The 22524-nt window shown below is 42.2% G+C and overlaps 2 protein-coding genes across 3 annotated transcripts in view; one reads left to right on the top strand and one right to left on the bottom strand.

Annotated features, from left to right (window-relative positions):
• Positions 1-20269, bottom strand: part of ACMSD (aminocarboxymuconate semialdehyde decarboxylase) — a 62126-nt gene extending 41857 nt beyond the window's left edge. For both annotated transcript variants that reach the window (XM_040228401.1, XM_040228402.1), the window contains exons 1-3: positions 20056-20269; positions 12333-12377; positions 4623-4719 (exon numbers count right to left, since the gene is read on the bottom strand). In XM_040228401.1, the coding sequence (XP_040084335.1) occupies positions 4623-4719; positions 12333-12377; positions 20056-20112 (199 nt within the window). In that variant the 5' untranslated portion in view covers positions 20113-20269. The remainder of the gene's footprint in view (positions 1-4622; positions 4720-12332; positions 12378-20055) is intronic.
• Positions 1-22524, top strand: part of LOC120854130 (craniofacial development protein 2-like) — a 111499-nt gene that overhangs the window by 53116 nt on the left and 35859 nt on the right. The window lies entirely within an intron of this gene.

Below are 22524 nucleotides of genomic sequence, written 5' to 3'. Positions count from 1 at the left end.
CACAGACACAAAGGCAAAGCCAGTGAGAAGAATGACCCAGGCACTTCTGCATTTCCCAGGGCCTTGGAGCCTAGCAAGTCTCTGTCCCACCTTCCTTCTGCTCTCCCCTCCCTCACTGTGTCTTCCCTGTCTCCTTCCCTCAGGGTCTCTGGCCTAGGCTCACCTCATCCCTCAGCCTCAGTTCCAAGAGGAGGAGGAAAGGCTGGACAAAAATGAGATCATTGAAGAAAAACTAAAATGCCCATTTTTCAAAGGTTATTTCAGCAACTGTGAAGTTGTATTTAAGCAAGGCATTTCCCCATCAGTTTTTTTAAGGTGTTTCATCTTAGGTCATGCATGACAGAGTATATTTCTCAGTCACCTTCCTGGCCCTGTAATTCATCTCCTAAGTGAGTCTGGGTACAGTTCCACTGTCTGGAATGCCCAGAATGAGGCCCTGAGTATGGTTCCAGATTCCAGCATGCCTAAACTGTCTGATAGTCACACTCCTGGAGCTGGGGTATTGGGAGAGATGCTGCCAGACCAAGGATGGGCCCTCTTTCCCTCATACCCACTTCCAACCCAACAGCAAGTCCTGTTTGCTCTACTCCAGTTCCTTTTATACACTCACCTGTCCCCATCTCTTGCCACTGCCTGGTCCAAGCCACCAGCATTTCCTATGGGGACTGCTGCAGAAGCCTCCAAGCTGGTCTCCTACCATCACTCTTGTCCTCTTACAGTTTGTTCTCCACTTGGAAGCCAGAGTAAGTGTTAAAACTTAGATCAAGTCACTCTATTATTTAAAACTTCCAAGTACTTTTAGAGTAAAATCACACTTAGAGTAAAATCCAGACTTGAACATGGTATAAGGCTCCACACAGTCTCTCCTGCTCACACTGAGCTTCATTTGCCTTCTGCCTGTTCTTTGGAGCTCTTTCCTGCCCCAGGGCCTTTGCACGGCTATTCCATCTGCCTGGAATGCTCTTCTTTTGGCTCATCACAGGATGTGTTCCTTTTCACCTTTTCACCCCAAGATCTCCGTTCAAGCATCAGATCCTTGGAGAGGCTTTCTCTATCTCACTGTTCTGTTCTTTTAATGTTCTGCTACTTATTATAGTCTGTCATGACTGTAGTTAGTTGTTTATTCTGTGCCATTTCTTACTTGATCATAAACACCACATGAGCCTGTCTGTCTATGTCCCATTCTTAGTGTCCAGAATAGTGCCTGGAGTGTTGAACATACCCATATATGAAAAAATAAATCATTGTTTAGTGAGGACTAGACCCTACAGCTTTTGATTACAGAGCATCATTAAACATTGCCACAGATCAGGATTTGTGTCCATTGATTAGTTTGCAACAGACAAGTCCCTTTCAACTGTAAAATCTTCACATTTTACACAAATGCTTTTGCTTACATTATTCTGTTTAATTTCTCCACTTTATAGATTGGATCTAAGGTCACATGGCCTGCCAGTGGTGGGATGAGGCTCCTGTCCAGCTTGGCTCCTTCCTTACATCCCAGAGGCCATCACTTGTCTCTGTATTTCATATTAACATAGTAAATTGCATTATTTATGTGCTGGTTTATTTGGATAGCTATTCTTTAGTCTCTGGGAATTGAGAGGGGAAAAAAAGCAAGTCTAATCCAATTAGAGCTGATATTTAAAAAACAAACAAACAGGCGTTTAAAAGTTTGGCATAGCACAGCATTCCCCAAATTTACCACTTTACCTTGAGTAAAGTGGGCAGAGGCCAGGGGTGGAGAGAAGTGACATCATAAAAACAAATTCAGAGGTCTTCCTTTAGAGACTCTGACTCAGTGGATGGGGCCTGAAAAAAATTCCTAGTAAGCACCCCGGGCAATTCTTATCCTGAGGGAGGCTTGGGAAAAGCTCTCTTGGAAGAGTGATGGAATGAGAGAGACAGTCTCAAGTACAGTCCGAGCTCTACCATTTACTGTTGTGTGTTCCCAAGCAAGTCATTTAAACTCCTTGCATCCCTCAGGTGGGAATAGGTACAACAGTGCCTGCCACATAATGTGAGGAAGTAACCCAGGAGCTACCAATTACATTTGTCTCCCTGTGAAAATGGCATGGTATGCTGAAATCTTCTGTGTTGTGTCTTTATCATCGTATTTTCTCACCTTGATGGAGGCAGAAGGATACACTGTTAAGCCCTTGTGGCCAGGCTGCCTGGGTTCAAATCCCTGTTTTGCCCCCTATAAATTATGTAATCTTGGACAGATTGCTTAACCTCTGTACCTAAGTTTCTTCATCTGTAAAATGGGTATAATAATAGTTGCTACCTCCTATGGTTGTTATAGAAATTGACTTAATACATGTTGGGTGCTGAGAACAACACCTGGAAACAAAATAAATGCTCAGCAAGGGTTAGCCATGACTGTTCTCTTAAGGATAGCCATGGAATGAAACACACAACCAAAACCAAAGAGAACATTCTTTATCTAAACTGCAGTCTTAAACAATGGTTCTGACACTAGTCATCATTTCCACTAGTTTTCCCCTTGAGAGGCGAGAGCTCTGGTTCAGCTTGGGCTCAGCTATCAGTCTGGGAAGCCAGTTCTCTCTCCAGTGGCCCTCCCATCCCTGTTCTAGAACAGGGGCATATGTACCATTTTCTCTGGAATGGCCTATAGAGGTGCTTCAGGCTTTCCACAAAGTTCAATGTCAATGCAATTTAGACATACTATTAATTATTTTAAAAAAACTATAAAGCAACATCTGGCCTAGAGTGCGTGCATGTGTGTGCATGCTAAGTTGCTTTAGTTGTGTCCCACTCTTTGCAACCCAATGAACTGTAGCCTGCCAAGCTCCCCTGTCCATGAGATTCTCCAGGCAAGAACACTGGAGTGGGTTGCCATGCCTTCCTCCAGGGGATCTTCCCAACCCAGGGATCTCTTATGTCTCCTGCATTGGCAGATGAGTGCCTTACCACTAGCGCCACCGGGGAAGCCCATCTAGCTTAGAGTTGCCAGAGACCGCCTGCTTATTTTGGGGGCTGATAGTCCAACTCAATTTGTGTAGATCTTAGAATAAAATGTCTCTTGCTATCTCTGTGTATGTATTTGAACTTCTTATGCATTTGTCTTTGGTTATAAAGGTGGTAGATATAAACTCTTTGGTTTGTGTGTATGAACTGTTTGTTTTCTGGATTAAATCTAGACCACTAATGTTAAAATTTAGGCCTGACAGTGTTATTGTGGGGGTTCCTCATCACAGCCCCCGGGCATGGCCCATGGGTGTCCAGAAGGCTGGGTGCCCTTGTTGGAGCATACTCTCCTTGGTGGCACAGCCAGCCAGGTAATAACAAGTGAAAGCACAATGTGGCTGTCATACCATAGTTAAAAATTAAATTTTATTTATTTTTCATCCCTGTCTATCATATCATATTTTAGATAGGCTTTCACAATTCTTTTAAACTGGGGGGATTTTTGTTTGATTTTTAAATATAGGATAAGGAATGCAAGAGGTTATTAGAAATTGTTATTGATTTAGCTAGGAAATAAAAATTTCCTAACTCTCCCCTTTCAAATGTCTGGATTGGTTTTATTGTAGAGTATAGTGGGACTATATGATTACTTTTTTGTAGCTGCTCCTGCTTCCACCCACTGTGTGTCCGTGGGGATGTTCTGTGTACTGTTCTAAAGCAAACTGCAGAAACAAGTTGGATCCTGACTCTAACTAAGAAAGCAGTTGGCATATTTAATCTATGAATTCTAATATTTATTGTTTTTGTTTGTGTGTATGTTTGACCATGCCATATCATGTGGGATCTTAATTCCCTGACCAGGAATGGAACCCAGGACCCCTGCACTGGAAATCCAGAGTCCTAACCACTGGGTAACCAGGGAAATCTCTAATTCTTACTGTTTTAATTGGCTCTATAAGTAAATACTATGCATTTGAATTTAAAAATTTTAAAAGAATAAAATACTACTTTTATCTTTTTGATAATATAGCATGTGTGCTACGTTGCTTCAGTCATGTCTGACTCTTTGCGACAGTGTGGATGGCAGCCCTCCAGGCTCCTCTGTCCATGGGATTTTCCAGGCAAGAATACTGTAATGGGTTGCCATGCCTGCCTCCAGGGGATCTTCCCAGACCCTGGGATTGAACCTGAGTCTCTTATGTCTTCTGTATTGTGCAAGAGGGTTCTTTACCACTAGTGCCACCTAGAAAGCCCCTATAATACAGCATTCTACTTTAAAACAAGTGTACCTAATTTGGGGGCTTCCCTGGTGGCTCATATGGTAAAGAATCTGCCTACAAGGCAGGAGACCTGGGTTCAATCCCTGGGTTGGGAAGATTCCTCTGGAGAAGGAGATGGCTACCCTCTCCAATATTCTTGCCTGGGAAATCCCATGGACAGGGGAGCCTGGTGGGCTACAGTCCATGCCGTCTCAAAGAGTCAAACATAACTGAGCACACACATACCTAAATTTTAAATCCACACTCCAAAAACATTATAGTGGAGGGTGCCATCTGTCCCCCAGTGAAGCTGGAACAGTGGAGAAAATGGGATCAGAGGTTGCCATCACATAAAACATGTAAGGTAATCAAAGGGCAGACTTGCCTCTAACATCAGATGAAAACATTAATACCTTTTCTCATTGTAAATACCTGTTTGGTCCATTTCTCTAAGACGAGCTTCTAGATCCCAGCAGTTCTCTTGGACCACTCTGAAGACCTTCCCATCTTTCAGCATCTTTGCTTCTCCCTAGGACAGAAAACTCACATCAGCAAAAGGTGACCTAAGCTTACTTAGCTGGAGAAGGGAACAGTAATCCACTCCAGTATTCTTACCTGGAGAATCCCATGGACAGAGAAGCGTGGTAGGCTACAGTCCATGGGGTTGTAAAGAGTCAGACATGACTGAGCGACTAACACACACACACACACACAAGCTTACTTAGATTAATTCTTCCTTGTATGCTTGGGAATGTGGTTCTCCCCTAATCTTTTTAGGCATTTTTCCTTAATCCTTGAAGAAGTACAAATCTGTTTGTTTAGCAGAACTCAACTTGTTTTCCCCCTGCCTTAATATTGACTTGGATTTGAAGGGGTGTGCTCTGTGGGTGTCAGAGGCTGGATACAGAGAGAACCAGGTCGTGGTCATGACCTTTTGGGACTATACAACTGAGGATTGTGTAGGTTAGTTACCTTGCCATTCTAAATTGCTGGCTCCAAAAGCTGAGAGGATGGCCCAGGATCTGGAAAACTCTAGATTTATAACATTTTAGAGCTGGTAAGGACCTCTGAGATAGGCCATGTTGTCCAACCCTGTTTTTTTAAAAGTAATATTTATTCACTGATTTATTTTTGGCTGTGTTGGGGCTCTGTTGCTGCGCTCAGGTTTTCTCTAGTTGCAGTGAGTGGGAGTTACTCTTCTTATCGCAGTGGCCTCTCTTGTTGCAGAGCATGGGCTCTAGGTGTGCAGGCTCAGAAGTTGTGGCACATGGGCTTAGTTGCTCCATGGTGAGTAGGATTTCCCAGACCAGGGATTGAACCCATGTCCGCTGCATTGGCAGGTGGATTCTTAACCACTGGACCATCAGGGAAGCCCCAACTTCTTGTTTTATAAAGAAGCAACAGATGGATAGTGAGAGGAAATAATTTGTCTGGCAGAGCAGGGCCCGCTGATGTCAGCACCTGCAGGGGGAGGCAGGCCATGCGGTGACTCGTTCTAGAAGTGCATGTGAAGTTTGGTGCTGAGCTGCTGCTTCTCCCAGGCATCATGCCTGCCTTGTACACTACCTTTTAATACTCAGGGAAGGGGGGCCAAACTAAATGGCTTCTCAAAGTATGGCAGCAGGCTCTAAATTGAGCTTCGGGTTGCTGATCCCTAAAGAAAGGGGAAAGTTCTGATCAGGTCCCTAAAATCAGACTGCTCAGGTTCAAATCATTATTCTGCAATTTATTGTGTAGCCATAAGCAAGTTAAACATCTCTGAACCTCAGTTTGCTCTTTTTTTGTTGTTTGCTTTTTTTTCATTATAAAACATGTTAATTTAGCACCTACTTTACTTTCTTTGACTGATGTAAAAACAATAAGGATATACAGTTGGAAAAAGAAAGGATATAAAGTTGAGGAAAAAAGACAAGTTAATAATCTACCACTAAAATTTAGGTTATAAGCATGGAGACTGGAAGGATTGAGAAAAGGAAGAAATTAAGGCACAGATTCCCACCCACGGAGATGAAGAACAGAGTACTTGAGTTGATTGGGCAGAGGTTCCATAAGCCTACTATTTTTGTAGATATTAGTAGTTTATTATTTTAAAATGTGTTTTATTGAAATATAGTTGATTTACAGTGTTTATTAATTTCTGCTATACAGCAAAGTGATTCAGCTATCCTTCCCAAGATGGTATAATGTGCCACCAAGATCCTCCTTCAAGAATGGAGGAGTTGGGAGTTCCCTGGTGGTCCAGTGGCTAGGACTCTGTGTTTTCACTGCGGGGGTCTGGGTTCAATCCCTCGTTAGGGAACTAAGATCCCTCAAGTTGTGCAACATGGCCCCCAAAAAAGAGGATTTCTTCTCCTAGCTTCTGAGAATTGCCAAGGAGTATTGCAGGCAGACAGCTCTCAGTTGTCAGTCCCTATGGGGAAAATAGGAAGATTACCTTGGGTGAAGAGAACCACTTCCCTCAAAGTCCTGCCTCATTTCCAGGGAAGCCCATTTCCAAATACTGATTACTATGGAGCAAAAGGCCCCTCTTCTTTGTCCCCCAGCCCCAACTTGGGACCCCTGTGGAGGTTGGCTCTAGAGTTTCTTATAGGGTCAGCTTAGACCTCTGTTGAAAACATCACAGCTCAACATTGCCCCGTTTTATCCTACTTCCTCCTTTCCCCTTCCACTGATGTTCATTCTGAGAGCACTTCCTATTAAGCCTTCTGCATGTTCATCTCTGTCTCAGAGTCTGATTCCCAAGGAACCTCAGAACCTCACCTGTGACACTTCTGATTCTTAAGTTCTAGTTTTAATACTGTCTACAAATGAGTCCAAATATAGCTGATATTTCAAATGTCTGGTATTGTGTATCACTAAAAATTGTATTTTATAGAGTTATCCAGCAATCCCACTCCTGGACACATATCCAGACAAAACTTCAATTCAAAATGATACAAGCACCCCTATGTTCATAGCAGCACTACCCACAATAGCCAAGACATAGAAACAGCCTAAATGTTCATTGACAGATGAATGGATAAAGAAGATGTAGTACAATGAAATACTACTCTGTCATAAAAAGAATAAGATAATGCCATTTGCAGCAGCATGCATTCAACTAGAGATTATCATACTAGGTACAGTAAGAAAGAGAGAGAAAAATACCATATAATATAATTTGTATGTGGAATCTAAAATTTGGCACAAACGAACCTACCTGTGAAACAGAAACACACTAAAAGACATAGAGATCAGACTTGTGGTTGCCAAGGGGAAGGACAATGGAGGAGGGATGGCCTGGGAGTTTGGGTTTAGTAGCTGCAAACTATTACATATAGAATCAGTGGACAAGAAGGGAAATATTAGCACAGGGGAAAAAAGAAAAAAATATGTATTTTAAAATTCAGTCTTTTATCAACAGATTTCCATTCTCTTCCCCCTTCCCCAGGTGCCCACTCAAGCTCTACCTCTAGACCATGCAAGCTGCTAGACTGGTTGGGCTTGAGGTGCAGAGCTGGCAGAAATAACCCAGACACTGTCACCAGGAAGCAGCCTCTGTAATCACTGCAGCTGTCACTTTAAAGTTTCTGAAGGACAGCTCCATGGGAAGCTATGTTACAACCACTTCCAGCTGTATTCACTCAACCTGCTACTGCTCATCTCTTGCTCAGATCTGCTTGTCCTCCTGGCTCTATTGCATCTCTCCTTGATGTCAGCATTATCTTTCTCACCCCTCTGAGACCACATCATTTTTTTCACTTCCCTCTGCTTGACATATCACCATCCCATCCATTTCCCAATATGTCTCCAAAATAGACCCTGCAGTGATCCACATTTCTCCATCTCCACTGCTCCAGCCTTGGTCCAAGCCCTATCTTCTCTCATCTGAATGATTCTGCAGCCTCAAGCCTGATCTCTTTCTGCTTTCACTCTTGTTCCTCTCTAACCCAGTCTTCACAAAGCAGCAGAGTAAACTCTTAAAACCCTAAATCAGATCTTCCTAGTTACCCACTGGAAACTCTTGAATGGATTTCTATTGTCCTGAAGGTAAAACGCAAACCCCTTAACCTGACCTAAGGAGCTTCATCATCTAACCCCTACTTGTCCCCACAACTTAATCATGTGTCTACACCTTTATAAATAGGCTCTTTGTTAACTCTGTTCAAAATATCCTGAGTATTTTGTTTGTTTTCTGTTTGGAACCTGATTGACTTAGCTAATATATATATATGTCAACATATTAAATAATCCTATGTCCTTTTATATAGGTGCATGTATATATAAGTAAATCATAGGAAAATGTCTGGAAAGATACCCACCAAACTGTTAATCAGAATTACTTTTGAGGATGGGGAATGCTGATCCAATGAAACTGTAGCTTTATCTTCAACAGCTTAAATTTAAGAAGGAGAAATTACTCAGATTCTACTTATGTAATGGAAAATTAACCTTAAAAATAAAAACATGAAACGAGGACATTGGGAAAAATGAATGGCTTTCAGTCGATTTTAGCTGAGAACCCCATATTATAAGGAATATATTTTCCAATGTGACCCAGTACATCTGTATATATCTATTTATAAAGATACAAACTTGAGACAAAAGTTTCATGAAACAACACTTACCCTTACCGTGAACAATACCTTCTGCTATTTTCTTTTGTAATGTGTTTTATTTTAAAAGCTGTCCTAACCCACTGAATTGATATTATTACTCATCGTTGGGTTGCAACCCATTAAACACTGGACTAGACGACCCTTAGGCCTACAGTCCTATGGTTTTTTTATCTGCATGAAAATTGCCTGCTGTCTTGCCCTTCCCACCCCCTGAAATCCTCACTCTTTTACTCAGCACGATATTGTCACTGTCTGTCTGTATGTTCTTTATTCATTTGAGTGTCTTCTTGGCTCCCCAGTGAGAGGGAAATCATTTGAGAGCAGGAACCTGATGATTGAAGATCACACAGAATAGTGTGGGTGAAAATACTAAGTGTGATCGCAATGGTGTGTGTGTTTGTATTTCAAGGGCCTGAAAACACTCAGACCTTAATGGCCCATATATTTGAACTGGGCCGTGGATCTGGCCTCCCTTAAACGCTGCGGGGTGTTTCTGCCATCAGCACTTAATTCTATCCTACCCCATGCTTCTCCTGAGAGGAGGGTGTACGTAGTTTTAGAAATTTTCAAACAAATATTTCAACCCAAGGACAAATGATGTTTTTCAGTTCTGAACAAGGCTTTACCATGGCAAACAATACCCCTTGATTCATTCCAAAAGCATTGAAAAATCAAAGGTTAAGAAGAGAAACAAATAGGGCAGACCAAAGATGTGTTTGGGAAATACCTTTCGGGAAATAGGAATCTCTGAGGTAAATCAGTCATGGATGGGGGACAGAAAATATTATTCACAAAAAAGAATGTAGGCAAATAAGAAGGAATTGCTCTAAGCTGAATTTGCAATTTGTATGTATTTATATGTTATTTTCCAGTGACTGTGATCCCTGACCATTGTAATTATTAAAACAAAAATACCAATTTAATTCTGCTTTGGTTTGCTTTGTTTTGTTTTTGAAATGGAGGAAAGGAGAATATCACTTTGATTAGACTACTGTTATATCCGATTTTGCTGGAACTATGCAAGTGGTAGATTTGATTTGAAATATTTTCATTTTTGGGTTTCTTGTTGTTTGTTTGAGGTTTTTTGTTTGTTTTGTTTTTGTTTTGAGATTTGCTGTTATGTTTACCAAACTTTTCTTGACACAAAAACGAAATGAAGGCCATTCAGATCTAGTTATGAAGGGTAGAAACTGCAGCCTGGGACATGGAGTAAAAAAAAAAATAAGTTACAGGCTGCTCATCCTTCACTTGGGGCTTCCTAGTGGCCTTGTCATCATCTCCACTCAGCTTATTTTCTCTTTTGGGCAGACTTGAGATCCAGCTTAGGGCTTCCCGGCTGGCTCAGTGGTAAAGAATCCGCCTGCCAATGTAGGAGATTCTGGAGAGACAGGTTCCATCCCTAAGTTGAGAAGATCCCCTTGAGCAAGAAATGAAAACCCACTCCAGTATTCTTGCCTGGAAAGTCCCATGGACAGAGGAGACTAGTGGCTATAGTCTATTGGGTTGCAAAGAGCTGGACATGACTGAGCAGAAGGCCAGCTTAGATCACCAGCTCCCAGGCTAGGAACTGGCACTTTTCATGGGAGAAGTGCAGTCTGGTGTCTAAACTGGCACTTAGTGGGCAGTCTTTGATGAAGGTGAGAATGAGCTGCCCCAGAGATTCTGATGCTTAAAAAAACTCTTTAATGATTCCTCACTGCCTTCAGGATCAAGTACAAAGGCCTAAGTCCATCCCCCAAGGCCCCGTTTGATGAGGCTTCTGCCTACCTCTCCAGCTTCTTCCTACCATCTTGCGTCCCAAACTCTTATATGACTCTATCTGACCCCTACGGAGTACACTAGGTGGCCTTTTAATGCTTTTCTTTTTTTGGCCATGTTGCATGGCATGAGGAATCTTAGTTCCCTGACCAGGGATCGAACCTGCACTCCCCATATTGGAAGTGCAGAGTCTTAACCTCTGGACCGCCAGGGAAGTCCCCAGGGGACCTGTTTAAGCCATTAAGACCTTTCAAGGAATTTGCATTGTCTTGAGACTAAAATCTGGCCTCCTTAGCACATGCTTCAAGTCTGTCCATGATCTGGTCCCTGCCTGCCTCTTTTCCTGCCATCTCCCCCTTGCACTACATCTTAGCCAAACTGCCCTCCTTCTTGTTCTTTGAACACAGCCCTTCCTCACATGGCAGCCTTTGCAACTGCTATTTCCTCATCCAGGGACACTCTTCCAGGGTTTTCCTTCTCATCATCTTAAGTCTTTGCTAGCTCCCCAACCAGCCAGCCCAGATAAATCTCCCAGTCACCCCTTGTTCCAGCACTGCTTTTTATTCCATCTGCTGAAGCAATTATGTTTGTTTGCCGCCCCTAGAATTTGAGCAGGGAGCATGTCTGTCTTGTTCACCAGCATATTCCACGTGTCTAGCCTGGTGGGCCTGGCATCAAATAGGTGTCAATAAAAATCAGTGAATGAGTGGATAGAGCCAGTGGTTTTCAAGCTTGAGTGAATATCAGAATCACCTGGAGACTTGTTGAAATACTGATTGCTGGCCCAATCCTTAGCATTCCTGATTTTGTAGGTCTGAGATGAGGCCCAAGAATTGGCCTTTCTCCCACGTTCCCAGGTGACACACTTGCTGGTCTGCAGACCATATTTTGAGAAATGCTGATACCAGCCCTAGCCAAGTGCTTGAGTTCTGGGCTTACAGATGTTTAATATCCCTATGCCTTCGCTCCCTGTCTTTGTTTTCTTTTTTCCTTTATTCCTTGGGCAAACCTTCACCTCTGCTTCCAGACTCAGAAAGAGCATCACTTCTTCCAGGAGGCCATCTCCAAATCCTTGGTGCCCAAATCTATATCCTCCAGTACTTGGTCCTTATCTTGTCACAGTGCTTTACCCCTGGTCTTCCCATACCCCCAGTCCTTCAGGGCTAACTTACTCATGTTTGTACTTTGTTGGAAGCTCAGGAAGGTTTCCCCTGCCCTCCACGAGGGCATGCGATGCCTCTGAGAATGAAGTTGGCCTAGACCCCTAGTTGGCAGCTCACTCTCAAGCCTCATTATGTGCTAAATGTTTTGCCCCAAGCCTTCCTCCTCTTGCTGTTTCCTCAGGCTAAACTCCACCCTTAATAACAGTGGCTTCTTCTTGCTTTTGTCTCCATGTTTAATTTCTCCACCTGTGCTCAAACCTAAACTCTTCCATTTATTTGGTCGGCCTTAATATACTGTCATAACTGTGGAGAGAGCTAGGTCGCTTACTTGAGGCAGAGCAATGCTAAAATTGGTTCCAGGGCAAAAAATAAAAAAAAAAAAAAGAGAGAGAGAGAGAGATTTCTTCATGGCTTCTCCAATTTCAATTTTATCTTTCTAAATGCTGCTGTTTGAAGTTACACTCATTTTTCAAAATACTTTGGAGAAACCTCAGTGCTGCCTACTATAAAGCTCAGTTGGAGGGCAAAAGAGTTGGGGGTCCCTGGAGGACCGAGTGCAGGAAGGTCTCAGACTCAGTTTGTCCAGGGGTCTGAGGCACAGTGGTTCTTTGGGAGACACTCACCTTGCCATTGTGTTGGAGCTGCACCCAGCCTCCATAACCGAATCTCTGTGGGGAAAGGGGAGAACAATCAGACTAGAAGACCACAGCAGAGAGGCCTGCAAGAAAGCGGAGTCCCTGGGCCAGAGCATCCCAGTGCCATCCTTTCAAACAACTTCCCATTTCCTTCCCCATGCCCATGACCATTTATTCCATGTTTATATTCAGATCAGGTTATTGTTTCCTGAAATTTTCAGGAAGAAAATTCTTTATCACAGAAGTGTTAGTTTTATTTTTTTTCCCTAATGCATGTTACAGCATGTTAAAAATTTGTTTTTTTTTTGTTAAAATTTTAATTCATCTATCAGTTCAGTTCAGTTCAGTTCAGTCGCTCAGTTGTGTCCAGCTCTTTGCGACCCCATGAATGGCAGCACGCCAGGCCTCCCTGTCCATCACCAACTCCCGGAGTTCACTCAGACTCACGTCCATCGAGTCAGTGATGCCATCCAGCCATCTCATCCTCTGTCGTCCCCTCTTCCTCCTGCCCCCAATCCCTCCCAGCATCAGAGTCTTTTCCAATGAGTCAACTCTTCGCATGAGGTGGCCAAAGTACTGGAGTTTCAGCTTTAGCATCATTCCTTCCAAAGAAATCCCAGGGCTGATCTCCTTCAGAATGGACTGGTTGGATCTCCTTGCAGTGTAAGGGACTCTCAAGAGTCTTCTCCAACACCACAGTTCAAAAGCATCAATTCTTCGGCGCTCAGCCTTCTTCACAGTTCAACTCTCATATCCATACATGACCACAGGAAAAACCATAGCCTTGACTAGATGGACCTTAGTCGGCAAAGTAATGTCTCTGCTTTTGAATATGCTATCTAGGTTGGTCTATACATATTATTTTATTTTTTTGGCCATGCGGCATGTGGGATTTTAGTTAATCAGGGATCAAACCCATGCCCCCTGCAGTGGAAGTGTGGAGTCTTAACCACTGGACCACCAGGGAAGTCCCTGCAATTTCTGAATAAGGATGAACATTAAAAAAATATTTGCTTGTGTACCACCTAAAATCCTTTTCAGACCACTAGCAGTACAGGCTGGAAGGACCCCTCTTCAGGAAATACCATCTTAGAATATTAACCCTGCTCTTCAAACTGTGGGACGCACTCTATGAGTAGCTCATGAAATCAATTTAGTGCTTAATAACCCAGATGTTCTGAAAACATGAAACAGTATGTGTAACAGACGCCACTGGTGTCCTACCCATATTCCTTCCCTGTAGTGCTTCTGTGAACACCAGCCCTCTTTCAAGCAAAAGCACTCACATTTTTTGGACAAGATTTTCCCTTTTGCCATTGGAGCCAACTTTGATTAACCAACTTCTAGAGGATCAGAAATACTAGGAAATTCGTGACCCCTTTCTTGCCTGTCCCCCAGATCCCTCAGTCATGACTGAGGGCATTTGTATATAAACAGCATACACTGTTTTCTCAGCCCCGTGGGCAGGGTGGCTCAGGTAAGGCACACATTCTACACTTTCATGAGCTATGTTGCTTTCTCTGTCTCATCTCCCCGCTCTGCTGGTGTTTCCTGGGATCACCTCCAAAGTAAACTAGCTGCATTTAAACCCTTATCTCAAGGTCTGCCTCTTGGAAAACTCAAGCTAAAATAGTAAAACAATGGAATATAATGAAATAGAATAGAATAAAGTAGGATATGATAGGATAGAATAGGATAAAATAGGATAGGATAGAATGCCTTCTATGCCTATTAGCTTTAGAAACTCTTATTTCCATTATGTATATGAATGTTTGTACTGAGTCACAATATGAAATATATTTTTTCTTGGGGGTCGTGAATAAAAAAATCTGAAAAACTTTGCCTAAGAACATAGGTATATATGACTCATGTTAACGATAGGTTTTAAAATCTCATTCTGTTTGTTCATTCATTCATTCATTTGTCAAACCCTCATGGAGTCCCACCATGACCAGCCTTTCTAGGGCAGAGAAAATAAAAAAGAAGGGGACACAGGCTTGAGAGGCCAACGCTGGGCTGGGCTGGGCAGATGACTGAAGAGCCTTATCATGTGTGAGACCTGCAATGCCAGAGCGACACACAAGTTCCCTGGGAGCCTGGAGGAGAATGCTAACACTCAACCTGGGTCAGGCAGTGTCATGGGAGGGGGCCTGGAAAGGAAATCTGGGATTGGATTGGAGTGTAACCTCCAATGTGCAGTATTTCCATGCTCTAAAGCAATGGTTCCCAAAGAGTGAGGTCACAGGGAGGGCATGGAGGCCAGCGACCATGATGTAAAGAGCTTAGTCAACAGCTCCTGTCAGCAAAAATGGGCAGAGTTAGTGAACTCCACAAGGACTCCTAGCTTGCTGTGGTTGGATGGGAACAGGTGACGGTAGTTTGGTTCTTTGTCAGGCGCAGGGAGGTTATGTAGAGGGAGCCAGGTTTTGACAGATCTCTTCCTTCCTGGCTTCCCTCTCACCTCTAGACTGAGAGGGGAGGTCTGGGCTTGAAGCACAGAGGCATTCGTGTGTTTCTGAGTCTGTCCCTGGATTCTTCCCCAGAAGACTTCAGATTTGGTCAATTCTCTACCAACTTTATTCTACCTGGGTAGAAGGTCTGTTCTTGAATTTTAGCTCCAAATAATCACATTAGCTGTGGAAATCTACCTGCTGCTTCCCAAGTGACACAGGAGGAGCTGGCTTAGTAGGCTGGGCATGCAAGGGGCCCTGTCTACCTTGGACCCCTTGCATACCTCCTTCCTGCACCCCGTTTCTCCTTTGTGGTGCATTCCCACTCTCTTCATGCATTCGGTCCCGTTGTGTTTTACTCCTGTCTTCCCCTGGATAAAGCTGCCCAGAATGTGTTGGAGGAAGGGCTGGAATGGCCTCAATCAGTTACACTTTAGAGTAAACTTAAATACACTCTTGAACTGGAAATTTGCCATTGAAAGCTTACTTTAATGTGAAAGAAAATATTTTACTTCCTTCTTTCTTTCCTCCCTTTTTTCCCTCCTTCCTCACTCTCTTACTTTTCCTTCATTCCCTGTGGAATGTTAACCCATTAGTTCACAGGTGAGAGAGACATTGCATTGGAGAAGGGCAGAATGGCAGGCAGAGGCAGAATGGAGGGATCTTGTCACACATACAACACTCCTCTTACAAGATCCTTTACTTTCTTGGAGCAACTTGCCATCTTGAAGTCACTGTTTTCTTAGGTGTAAAATGAGGCTAACGGGAGTCTTAGTGACATCAGGTTTTATGGGAAGTAACTGAAACAATTCAGAGAAAGCTGTTGACACCAGACCTGGCTTATAGAAAGGGCCTCACCAATGCTAACAGTGATAATGATGGCGACAGTGATAATGGCGGTGACCGTGGGGACGGCAGGGGGAGGCAGAGGTGGTGGTGGTGGTCACAGCAGGCACGGCGGTACTGGAGGCATGACGCGGCAGTGGTGATGGTTGTGGAGGTGAGTCTGGTAGCAGTGGTGGCACCAGTGATGATGGTGGTGGTGGTGACAGGCAATGATGGCAGTGGGGGTGGCGTGGTGGTGACAGCCTGTTCCGTCCTGAGGTTCTGAAATAAGGCACACCCTCCACTAAGGAGAGAAAGAAGGAGCCCTTGGTCACTCTGCGTTCCTCCCTTCCCTGTCTTGGAAAGCACTTGGAACACTTTATACGTCCCTTGAACTTTACAAAGGCCTAATTTACTTGGGGCAACTTTATCTGTTCCAAATCTGGGCTGCACACAATCCCCCAAGTCTCATCCTAGGTTGAAAGAGGCTAAAGTTGAAATTTATGACCTTGGGAGTAGTTTTTGTCAGAGCAGATGACAAGGAGGCATGTACCATCTGAAAATGTTGAGTTTGAACAGTGTCCCATAGGCATTTATAGCCATGACAAATAAAAAATAATATTTAAAATTCAAGGAAATTAAGTTCTATATACAAGAGTTGTGTTTCTGGAGTGGCTAGATATGAATCAGAGGCTGGTGAACTGAATGCCACTTTTAATGTCTTGGGGACCTCACACTCATGAGGTGAATAATGAATTCCCAGGCGATGACCTCTATTTTCTCAGAGGAGATGTTTAAAAGTCAAGTTTTGTCTGGGATTTTCTCTCCTAAAAACGTTACAGTGATTGAGTGCAATTGAATCGTTACTAATGAAAGCAGATGTAAATATGTAATTTTTAAGTAAAGGCCCCCTTAAAATTAAATGAATCTTTGCAAGCCCTACTGTCAGGCACAGAGTAGGTGGGCAGTAAAGCCTTGCTGAAGGAAAAAGCTGAAATCTTATTATCCTTCTTGTTGTTAGGAATAATATCATTGTGCATCAACCCCAAAGAACTTTTACACAGGTTTCTTGGGCCAGAGTGTGGTCCCTGAGTCATCAGGAACAATTTAATCAGGTGTGCCCTCCTGAATCTGCTCTCTCTCCACCTTGGATTCCACCCACCATCCCCGCCAAGGATCTTAACTCTAACTCTGACTACACTCATTATTAGAAAGTGAAAATGAAAAAGTTCTCAAATCCTAGTCCTTTGTAATCATTGGTTAATCGTCAAGCCAAGCGTTTGGTTCTGCTTTTCTATTTCTTCACTGACTAAGGAGGTCAAGGTATTTGAAGCGTGTCTATTAATATTTAACAAGAAAAGGCTGATTTGAAAAGAGATATCAGTTCTTCCAGAGGGGCTTCATCTTCTCAAATGAAACTAGGGCTGGCTTATTTTTTTCATTCTTTATTGGAAAGCTTGAAAAAATGCTAAGGAAAGATCAGAGACTGATGCTCTGAAATAACATTTTACCTACAAGAAACTATTTGAAGACAAAGGAAAATCTGCTAGAACTGTTGAACTCTAGGAACACCAAGGCATATCTGCTATTCACTCATGTCACTTTAATATTCATATAGACTGATGATATAGTTGATCATATAGACTGGGAATAGGGAGAGAGGATCCCAGGACGATTTAGATGTATTGATCTCACTTTTCCCAGTTCAAAAATACAGAAAATGTTTTCTGCAAATTGTTTCATGACTAACTTGCCTACATTAAAATGGAAACGCCTACCACCTAACAGATCATCTACTGTGAGGAAGCCCTCAGTGGTTTACGTGGGGAATTGGGAAGGGGACTGGTGTCAGGGGTGGCCTTCGGGGCTGGGGCGCAGAGGGAAGCAGGGACATCCCACCCAGCAGCAATGCAGTCCTGGACCAACTCTCTGAGGGAGGGTGGGTGCCGACGAAGAGCTATGGAGTGGCCTCCACAGCCCCATGAAGCTCTGGGATTCTAGGCTCATTTCTGAGTCTCAGTGACTTATCTGTCCAGCCAGGCTAATGATAGAAATCCTATCTGCAATTCACAAGATGTTATGTGAATCAAATTACATGTCTCTGTTGCTCTCTGGAAGTGTAAGAGTATTATGATTATTATTACTACCACCACCATCATCATCACGTATATCAATTATCAAAACAAGAAGAGATTCACAGAGGACAGACTTGTAGTTGCCAAAGCAGGGGGCTGGGGGGAGGTAGGGACGGGAAGAATTGGGAGTTTGGGATTAGCAGATATAAACTGTCATATACAAGATGGATAAACAACAAGGTCCTACTGCATAGCACAGGGAACTATATTCAGTATCCTGTGATAGACTATAATGGAAAAGAATATGAAAAAGCGTATATATGTATAACTGAGTCACTGTACTGTATAGAAGAGATTAATGTAACTTTGTAAATCAACTATACTTCAGTAACTTTTTTAAAAGTGTGTCAGTTATCTGCTTGCAGGATGTAAGACTGCTAGATAAAATCCTGGTTTATGGATGTAGAACGCCCCTCCCCTCTTCTGAGGCATAACTGGAAGACAGGAAGGCATAACATCAAGAGCCAGTGGAACTTGTGTGTGGGGAGCCTACAGCGCATGCATTTGTGCTTATAGCCTCTCCATGCTCTGCATCCTGGTGCTTCCGGAGCAGTTTTGGCAGTGCCTTCAGGGCCCGGCATTAGGTGGGACACCTAGATATTTGCAGCTCTTGGTGACCAGTTCTCTGCTGAAACTGGAGGCAGTCTTCTGGTGGGAGGCAGGTCATGGGAGGTGGGGTTATGACATGGGATACTAGGTAGAAAGTTTTCTCCCATCAGCAAAAAGAGGTACCCTTTTAGGCTACTAACGATTGATCATCACTAACATTGTGAAGCAATGTCTACACTTTAATAATAAAATATAACGAGGACAACAGCATTCAGAACATCAAGTTCCCATGTAGGCACTTAGGCTCATTTGGGAGGGGTTAGTTCAATAGGGTGGAGAAGGAAATGGCAACCCACTCCAGTGTTCTCGCCTGGAGAATCCCAGGGACGGGGCAGCCTGGTGGGCTGCCGTCTATGGGGTCGCACAGAGTCAGACACGACTGAAGCAACTTAGCAGCAGCCGCAGCAGCAGTTCAATAGGGTTATTGTTTAGTCACTAAGTCATGTCCAACTCTTTTGCAACCCCATGGACTGTAGCCCTCCAGGCTCCCCTGTCCATGGGAGATCCCAGGTGAGAATACTAGAGCGGGTTGCCATTTCCTTCTCCAGAGGATCTTCCCGACCCAGGCATTGAACCTGTATCTCCTGCACTGGCAGGCAAGTTCTTTATCGCTGAGCCAATAGGGTTAGTTCTTACCATTAACTGTAATAGGAAAACCTTTCAAAGATGATTGAGCATCACTTGTGTTTTTTGATCTATTATGTCCACTATCCATCTTACCTAAAATACCAATGGACAAAGAAACACTTAAGATGACCATTCTCCCAGGAGACAACTATGAGAAGAGTTTCTTCTGTCTGCACAATGAAACCGTGAAACCACATTTTAATTAGAGTTTGGGTTCATTCACTTTTCCTCACTTGGGATAAAAATAGATGAAACATTATGAGTCATCTAAAAGTACTAGAGAAGGCTGAATGGGTAAAATCTGATACTTAGCCTGAGTAAAACTCAAACCAATTTTAAATTTCTTTCGTGTTCTCCACTTTCTTTTTTAGTATTCATTTAGAAGTTTTTAATGGCAAAAGGAAATTGCCATCTTTTGAGAAACACAGAGAAAAGTCTTGAGAGACATTCATTGTGCAAAGGTTTCATGTCATTTCCGCTACTTTTTTTTTTTTATGTTCCTACTCTCTAGTTCATAACAAGAATTTACAGCTTAAAGATCAAAAAGGGAAGGTTTTAGACAGTGTTTTAAAATAGATTTAAAAAAATTCTACAAAGCTATCATTTGGTGCTTCCAAAACTTATTTTCAACATCTTGGAAAGGAAATATGTTTTAGAAGTCCTGGGAACCTATCACATTTCGTCTTTAATAGTCTCGTACTTGAAACTGTAACTTTAAATTCTGTAAGTGGCACCTATCTTCCTAGCAGCTGAATATGTGACTCAAATGGAAGTAAAACTGCTTGACTTATATTGTCCAGAAGTTTTAAAGAATGCTTCATTTGAGGGGAAAAGGGATTTTTAAAGAACATTTACTTTTAAAATCAAGTTTCTTTCAAAGTAAATATGAAATCTAAAAAACTAGGAAATAAGAGCTACCAAATAACTTAAAAACTTCCTAAAGCAGAGAAATTTAACATCTAATTCCCCAAAGAAGACATCATTCTGTAATAGAGGCATTGAGAAACCCTAGAAATAATTCTAGGAGAAGCTTTAGAAATAATTCAGCAAATTAATCACCATTACCTTTTTTAGGTCTGGCCATTCTCTTGGTAGAATATGAGTGTGGATGTCAATCTTCATTGCCACAGGATCAGAGGAGATGCATATAAATAAAGAAGTTTTGATATGAAGAGGTCTTCATGAAAACCATCGAGTTAATTGATTTAGTTAGTCTCTTTACGGCTGCCACACCACTCAGTATGCCTGCTTAACTGGTCTAGATCCACTGGAACTGCCTTCTTAAAGTCCACAGCCCTGTTTGTTTGTCTACTTGGCTTTGGGTCAACAACTCTTTGGTAATCAGGACTCAGGGCACAAAATTTGAAAAAAAAAAAAAAAAAAAAAAAACTACTAAAGCCTGTGAGGTCAAACATACTTGCAGGCTGCTTTTGAGTACAGGAGGTCTAAAACTGACTAGTCTTTGTTTTTAAATATCTTAATTTTTATAAAGATATACATATTTAGAAATCAAGTATCAGAAGGCTTTTAAAGAAAACTAATAGATCCCTGACTCATGTGTTCTTATTCTTGGTTTCATTCCTTAGAAGAAACCAAGTAATGCTTTTGCTTTTTGTACCATAGTTACCTCCAGGTCTTTAAACCATACCCAGCAATTGGCTTGTTCATGATAATCTAGGATGTTGAAAAGTTGTGAAGGAAGTTTCATCTTTACTTTTTTTTAATACTTGATTAGTCAATATTGATATATTTTTATTAACTAAAATCCATAGTTTACATTAGGGTCCAGTCCTTGAGTTGTGTATTATGTGGGGTTTTGTTTAGCTTTTTATATTTTATTGGAGTATAGCCAATATAATTTACTTTTAAATCATAGAAAGAACTTCATACTTTGTATATGTAGTTTCCTCCATTGCTTTTTTTTTTTTTTTAATTTATTTGGTCGCATCTTGTAGCATGTGGGATATTAGTTCCCCAACCAGGGATCGAACCCATGTCCTCTGCATTGGAAGATGGAGTCTTAACCACTGGACCACCAGAGAAATCCTCTTTTATTTATTCATTCATTCATTTAACAAATTTTTATTGAGAACTACTGTGTGCAGAGGATATAAGGCTGTATGAGAGTTAGAAAGATACATACATTGTTATAGGTACTTGTAGAGAGTGTAAGTGTTGGGAGAAACAGAAGGTTGTCAGAGCAGTTTGGGGAGGGCTTCCATTTCTCTTTCCTTGATTTGACTCTGCCAATCAAAGAGATCAAGCTCAAGGAGAAGCAGAAATGTCAGTTTAGGAAGGAGAAGAAAAGACCATGTGTTCACTTTCAGGAAGAGAAGGCAAATCTTTCAATAAGGATTGAAGAGATTATTAATATATTGTACTGGACATTTTCACTTCTTCACCTAAGGATGGGTTTCAATTTAAAGTGGCTTTAGGAATTTTTATTAGCTAAAAATGAGTGGAAATGTCAAGGAGACTGCCTAGGTTTTCATCCAGAGGGAGGAGAAAGACTATCTTTACCAAGCAGTAGTCTTTCCCAAGCAGAAGGGAATGTAAGAGATTTAAAATGTTGCATGTGCAATACATCCAGTGAGTCCTGTCAACATACATGTAACAGAAGGAAAGAACAATGCATTTTTAAATAATTAATTAATTAGTTTTTGGCTGCACTGGGTCTTTGTTGCTGTACCCAGGCTTTCTGTGGTTGTGGCAGGGGTTACACTTCATTGCAATGAGGGCTATTCTTTGTTGCAGTGAGCAGGCTTCTCTTGTTGCAGAGCATGGGCTTTGGGCACTTGGGCTTAGTAGTTGTGGCACATGGGCTTAGTTGCTCAAGGCATGTAGGATCTTCCCAGACCGGGGATCGAACCTATATCCCCTGCATTGCAAGATGGATTCTTAACCACTGGGCCACCAGGGGTTCAGAAAAGAGCAATGCTTTTACTTCTGCTCATAAAGATAAGCAAACATTTTGGCTTAAAAGGGCAGGAGGTCACAGTGTCCTCATGAACTAAAGAAAGTACTCTTTCAGTTTCTACTATAACACTAAGGGAAAAAAGACAAAAGGAAAATTGTATAAGATCTCATCTCACATCTAGAAAATGAATTATGAATCAGAGGAGCTTTATACTGGCATTACTTTGTGGAAGAAGGCAAGAGATCCTTAAATTATTCAGTAGTTTAATTGTCTAAAAATAAAATATGGCTTAGACCAAGTCTGAGTAGTTGCTTTCTCCTGGCCCTAATCTTATGGCTATGAATCAGCTCAAATATTTACCAAGGTTCAGTTCCTGACTCTACTGATTTTTAGCCAGATATCACTGGGGAAAGTTACTTAGTCTCTCTGTAGATGCTTTTGAAATGTGGTGCTGGAGAAGACCCTTGAGAGCCATTGGACCACAAGGAGATCAAATCAGTCAATCCTAAAGGAAATCAACCCTGAATATACATGACAAAGACTGATACTGAAACTGAAGCTCCAATACTTTGGCCAGATGCAAAGAGCTGGCTCATTGGGAAAGACCCTGATGCTGG

This window comes from Oryx dammah, unplaced genomic scaffold, assembly GCF_014754425.2.
Source record: "Oryx dammah isolate SB20612 unplaced genomic scaffold, SCBI_Odam_1.1 HiC_scaffold_27, whole genome shotgun sequence".
In the NCBI taxonomy this organism is placed as follows: Eukaryota; Metazoa; Chordata; class Mammalia; order Artiodactyla; family Bovidae; genus Oryx; species Oryx dammah.
This window is presented reverse-complemented; position numbering and strand designations above follow the sequence as displayed.